Source organism: Onychostoma macrolepis, chromosome 15 (genome assembly GCF_012432095.1).
Source record: "Onychostoma macrolepis isolate SWU-2019 chromosome 15, ASM1243209v1, whole genome shotgun sequence".
Lineage (NCBI taxonomy): Eukaryota > Metazoa > Chordata > Actinopteri > Cypriniformes > Cyprinidae > Onychostoma > Onychostoma macrolepis.
This window is the reverse complement of record NC_081169.1, coordinates 1,121,972-1,128,007: the sequence shown is the minus strand read 5'-3', so window position 1 is coordinate 1,128,007 and position 6,036 is coordinate 1,121,972. Positions and strand designations below refer to the sequence as shown.

Sequence of the window (6,036 nt, the reverse complement as noted above, 5' to 3'; positions counted from 1 at the left end):
ATTATTTGTTTGGGTGAACTATCCCAAATCAAGGCCTGGAACAAAAATGCCAACAGTTCAACAACCAAACACAGATCTGAAATCAACTGATGTGTAAACCTTTGTGAATGATTCATGGACAGCTCCTCCACTCTCTCTGAATATAAACCATCTCAACATGTGTTGGCAGGGCAGACCTCCGGCTGTGTGTCCGGTGATGGATGATCTGGAGGAGGACCTGACGTGTTCGGTGTGCTTCGGTCTCTTCTCGGACCCGAGGGTGCTGCCCTGCTCGCACACCTTCTGCAGGAGCTGTCTGGAGAGCGTGCTGCAGGCCTCCGTCAGCTTCTCCATCTGGCGTCCCCTCCGTCTGCCGCTCAAGTGCCCCAGCTGCCGGAGCGTGGCGGAGCTGCCCACCAGCGGCCTGGACGCGCTGCCGGTCAACGTCTGCCTGCGGGCCATCGTGGAGAAGTACCAGAGCGACGGCCGTCCCCGCTCCCCGGCCTGCCCCGAGCACCCGCGCCAGCCGCTCAACGTCTACTGCGTCCAGGTACAGTGACCACCGCAGACTGAGGCTTTTAATCCTCGTATTAAAGGGGTAGTTCACCCAAAAGTGAAAATTCTGACCAAACCCGCAAGACCTTCGTTCATCTTCGGGACACAAATTAAGATATTTTTGATGAAGTCCGAGAGCTCTCTGAGCCTCCACAGACTGCAACGCAACTGAAGTGTTCCCAGACCCAGAAACATAAAGACATCAGTAAACCTGCCCATGTGACATCAGCGGCTCAACTTCAGTTTTGTGAAGCTACGAAAGTTTTTTTTAGTGCACAAAGAAAACAAAAGTAACGACTTTCTTCAACAATTCTCCTCCGAGTCACCGTCTTCTTCCATTTTGAAGAGCATCACAACGCATGCGCGCTTTACCCTGAGCGCAAACATCTCTAATTACGTTATGTTCTGGGGTACTCTCCAAAATGGCTGAAGACGGTAACTCGGGGAGAATTGTTGAATAAATTATTATTGTTTTCTTTGCACACAAAAAGTATTCTCGTAGCTTCGTAAAATTACGGTTGAACCCCTGATGTCACGAACTCTTTTACTGATGTGTTTCTGTGTTGATCGTGGTGATATCATTGCTGTCTATGCAGGACCAGAGCGCTCCGATTCCATCACAAATATCTTAATCTGTGTTCTGAAGATGAGCGAAGGTCTCACGGGTTTGGGACGACACGAGGGCGACTAATTAATGACAGAATTTTCATTTTTGGGTGAACTACCGCTTTAAGGGCAGACACTGTTTTTCATGCACCGGTCAAGTTTGAGATTTTGTTTTTTCACAAAAGTGTTTTTCCAGACTAGTGGAAAGAAAACATCCAAAAGACACTGTTAAATGTTTATTTTATAGCACTTTATCTATTTGTGTCAATATATTTCAATTACAATACATAATTTTAAAGGTCGTTTTCTCAAAACGAGTTTTTTCCTCATACACTGAGCCATAAATCTCCACTTCAGTAGCACTCACAGACACCAAACTTCACATTTTTATTTCTGTCTATATCCTGAAGGTTTTTACAGAGGTTTTTACAAATATACCTGTGCTGCTTATGACTGCTTCTGTGCTGCAGGGTCATTTATGTGACCCTGCAGCACAGAAGCAGTCATAAGCAGCACAGGTATATTTGTAGCAATAGCCAACAATACATTGTATGGGTCACAATTATCCATTTTTCTTTTATGCCAAAAATCATTAGGATATTAAGATCATGTTCCATGAAAATATTTTGTAAATTTCCTACCATGTATATATCAAAATGTAATGTTTGATTAGTAATGTGCATTGCTAAGAACTTCATTTGAACAACTTTAAAGATGATTTTCTCAATATTTAGATTTTTTTGCACCCTCAGATTCCAGATTTACAAACAGTTGTATCTCAGACAAATATTGTCCGATCCTAACAAACCATACATCAATGGAAGCTTATTTATTCAGCTTTCAGATGATTAATAAATCTTAATTTCCCTTATGACTGGTTTTGTGGTCAAGGGTCAAATATAACAGTTTCAGGTTATGTTTTAGAGTTGGTAACGTCCCACACAAACTTAGTAATTGTCCCATATTTGGTTTGTTTGGTGGTGGTCACTCTGTGTCCAGGACCGCAAGCTCATCTGTGGCTTCTGCCTGACCTTGGGCCAGCACCAGGGCCACGCCATCGATGACCTCCAGACGGCCTTCGAGAAGGAGCGCGGGGCCCAGGGCCGGCTGACGGAGGGGCTGAGGGGCCGGCGCTGGGAGGAGCTGTGTGGTCTGGCCGAGCGCCTGCAGCAGGAGAAGATCCGGAGCCAGGCTCTGCTTCAGAGTGACCGCGAGGTCGTGTCGCGCTTCTTCCAGGGCCTTGACCTCATCCTGGCCCAGAAGGAGGAGCAGTTCACACAGGCTCTGGACCGGGCGAGCGCGCTGCTGGCCCGCGCTTACGAGCCGCTCATCCAGCAGGTAATGATAATAATAATAATAATAATAATAATTTATATAGCGCCTTTCCCAATCTCAAGGACACTTCACAATGACAATAGCAAATAAACAATCATTTCATACATAAATAGACAATAGACATTTGCCAAGTCCAAGACATGTGCGATTGCAGTTGCAGTGCAAACAATCAAATACAGCAGAAAGCCATAACAGTTTATGAAAAAACATTAGGAATAGACCATTAGTATTGGTTGAACATAGTCAAACCAAAAATTATTCAGCCACCAGATATTTTTTACTAGTGGGTGCAGGACACTATAGTTCATTTATGTAAGTGAGGATAGCAAAATAAAGTAAACTGTGACCCAAAACTTCTTCACACAGTGGACTACCAGTAAAATTGATAAACATTTGGGACCAAAATTTGATTTGACACTTTGACCTGACCATGTTTTGTTACACCTCTCTGTCAAAGTTATCAAGATGAATTTGTTCTGACGCAGTTTAACTCGAGTTCTTGTCATATTTTATTACCATTTTCTAAACTATAGAAAATAAACTCCGATAATGTGAGAAATGCTGAAGGTGTCTGAATAAATTTTGGTTTGACTGTAGGTTGAGTTTAGACTTAAATTCATGCAGCGTGTGGTTATTGTCTGAAGAGAGGGGTAAGGAATTCCAAAGTTTAGGAGCCATAACAGAGAAAGACCTGCCTCCTGTAGATGAAAGGCAAAATCTCAGAACACAAAGAAGTTCACTTCCAGATGATCGAAGTGGTTGAGAGGGAATATATGGAAAAAGTAAGTCAGAGGGATAAGTAGGAGCAAGACCACAGAGTGACTTAAAAGCAAGCAGAAGAATTTCATAATACGAGAGGACACAGGTTAAACAGAATAGGAGTGACATGAGCAGACCGTTCAGTGTAAGTTAACATTCTCACAGCAGAATTTAGAATATATTGCAGACGGGAGATGGAAAAAAAGAAAAAAGAGCTTCACAGTAATCGAGGCGAGATGTGATAAATGCATAATGATTCAGCATCTTTTGGGCTGACGAAGGAACAGAGTTTAGCAAGTGGTGAAGCTGAAAAAAAAATGCAGCTTTGGAGAGTTAACTGATATAATGCATCTAGGTTTAGTGACGAGTCAAGAATGATACCTGTTTTTGCTGGTGGCAGATGGAATAATTGATGTAGCTTCAAGGTCAAATCTAGGGGCATTAGTTATGTTTTTTGTTGCAGGTGGGGGACCGACAAGTAAGATTTCGGTTTTTGTCAAATTCAAACTGAGAGAATTGGAGTTAAGCCAGGTCTTTAACTCGTTGATGCAGTCAGATGAACAGAATCAGGTCGGCAAGCAGTGTATATCTGAATATCGTCGACATAGCAGTGGTACTGAAAACCGTGGTAGAGAATAATTTGTCCGAGGGGCATGATGAAAATAATAAATAATAGGTGTTCCTAGAACTGAGCCCTGTGGCATACCCTGTTTGAGAGGGACAGTGGGAAATTTATAGTAATGCATGATGTAGTATTGTCTGTCTGTCAGATTGGAGGAAAAGAATGCAGCTCCTGAGATGCCAATATCTGAAAGGCGCATGAGTAATAGTTTATGAGTATCAAAAGCTGAGCTGAGATTGAGTAATAAGAGTATGGAAAGATTGCCCAGGTCACCAGAAAGGAGGAGTTTGTTTATAACCCTTACCATAGCAGTTTCAGTACAGTGTTGTGAGTGAAAACCTGACCGAAATATATCAAAATGATCATTGAGAGCCAGAAATGACTGCAGTTTGATTTTTGCAAACGGTAGGTTTTGAGATTGGGCGATATTTAGCGTAGCCAGTTGGGTCCAGATTTGGCTTTTTAAGAATAGGAGTAACAGCAGCAGTTTTGAGTGACACTGGAAATGACAGGTTCAGTGTTTCAAAAGGAATGTTGGTGCAGGGTCAACCAGGCATGAAGAAGAATTGGATTTCTGTATTATTTCACTAATTAAGTTGGGATTAGTCAAGGAGAAATTTGGATAGGCCGAGCTTGCTCACAAGTAGAAGTGGTCAGTTCAGCACCAAATGTCCCACCAAAAAAGCAGAGCACAAGTCATCAGATTCTCGTTGACAGGTGAAGGACATGCAGGAGGAGCACAGCGAGCTGATGTCGCTCAGCTCCAGCGTGGAGAGCGAGGACAGTCCGCTGGCGTATCTGGAGACGGTGCATCAGCTGAGGGAGCGGGTGAACGCTCTGATCCAGACGCCGCTGCCCGAGGTCCCCAGCCTTCACGTGGCTCCGCGCGCAGAGCGCTTCTTTGAGGAGCACTGGTCTGACGTGACCATCAGAGGTCTGAGAGACGCTCCTGTTCCTGAAATCTCATGCCATACGCACAGGTGCTCGACGGCCAGTGCTCAGGCTGCTGATGGAGCTCCGCTCCGGCGTCGTCTTTCACCTCCAGCAGTCGTGCTGCTGCTGCTCATGCTGGTCCTCACAGCGCTGTGTTTACATTCAGTGTGTGGAAGCACTCTGGGGTTTCCTGGTCTCTTTCATGCAGTGGAAAACGTTTCAAGTGAACTCACCCAGCCGCTCTATGAGATTGGGACATTCTTCTGCTGTCTGCTACAGAACATCAACACCAAATTAAATGCGTTTATTTCTAGTTTTGGAGAAAACGCCTACCAGCATCTGCTCAGCTTTCTCAAAGCACTGCACTAGTGTTCAATGCTGGAGATAATGCAGATATTCAGCCTGTGAAACACGAGCTGAATGCATTTCTGGGTCAAACGGGTTTGTTTGTACAAACCATTCACACATGTTCTGCTCATTCAAGAATAAGGCCAATTATGTACAAACACTGCAGCTCATCTTTGATACAGATTTAACCCACACTGAACGCTCATCATTTACAGGGCGCCTGACATGCCTGTGTTATTGTAACATTCATGTACATATGCTAAAGTTGTGTGCACAAAAACGTCAATAACATCTAACATCATTAGATAAGGGAAAAAGTATTGCACGTGAGTGTTTTGATGACATCCGTAAATATAAAACCATTATTTATAGACAAAGCATTCTGAAGCTTTGTGATGCAGTCGCGGTCTGATCTAATACAGCTAACATCAATTTTAACAGTTGCTTTGTGAACGTTGCATCAAATTGCGCATGGATTACAAACTCAAAATGATGTAATCATCATCAGGACCCATGTCTCGACCCCTTCAACATCTGCTGTTCAGACAACCAGTGTTTTTCAGTTCAGAAGAATGTGTTGTTTATTTTAAATCATGTGATTTATAAAACAGTCTGTTACTATAAAAAAAGATGAGTAAGTCTGTAACTGCAGTACAAATAAACTACATTACCCATGATGCCATCTTCCCACCGCTTAGCCATTGACTGCATCCGAAATTACATACTCTCTTGAGTAGGTAATTTCTGAATAAATAATTGCTTCGCAACTATGAAGAGTACATTCTATATAGTATGAATGTTATCTGGATGGGCTACATTCGTATATAGTATGCACTCTTCAGAATCACACTGGAAGTAGCAGTACTTTCTGCCTGCTATTTTATGAGTTACTGTGAATT

General features: G+C 43.2%; 2 protein-coding genes across 2 annotated transcripts in view; one reads left to right on the top strand and one right to left on the bottom strand.

Annotated features, from left to right (window-relative positions):
- The window catches only part of mfrp (membrane frizzled-related protein), a 24,292-nt gene extending 23,763 nt beyond the window's left edge, over window positions 1–529 (bottom strand). Inside the window, 1 exon segment of the mRNA XM_058799618.1 lies at window positions 100–529. Coding sequence (XP_058655601.1) covers window positions 100–441 — 342 coding nt within the window. The 5' untranslated portion in view covers window positions 442–529.
- A 1,481-nt stretch (window positions 530–2,010) lies between these two features.
- trim59 (tripartite motif containing 59) lies at window positions 2,011–5,158 on the top strand. The gene is made up of 3 exons (XM_058745290.1): window positions 2,011–2,025; window positions 2,140–2,478; window positions 4,574–5,158. The coding sequence occupies exons 1-3, from the start codon at window positions 2,011–2,013 to the stop codon at window positions 5,156–5,158; spliced, it is 939 nt and encodes a 312-aa protein (XP_058601273.1).
- Window positions 5,159–6,036: the final 878 nt, after the last annotated feature.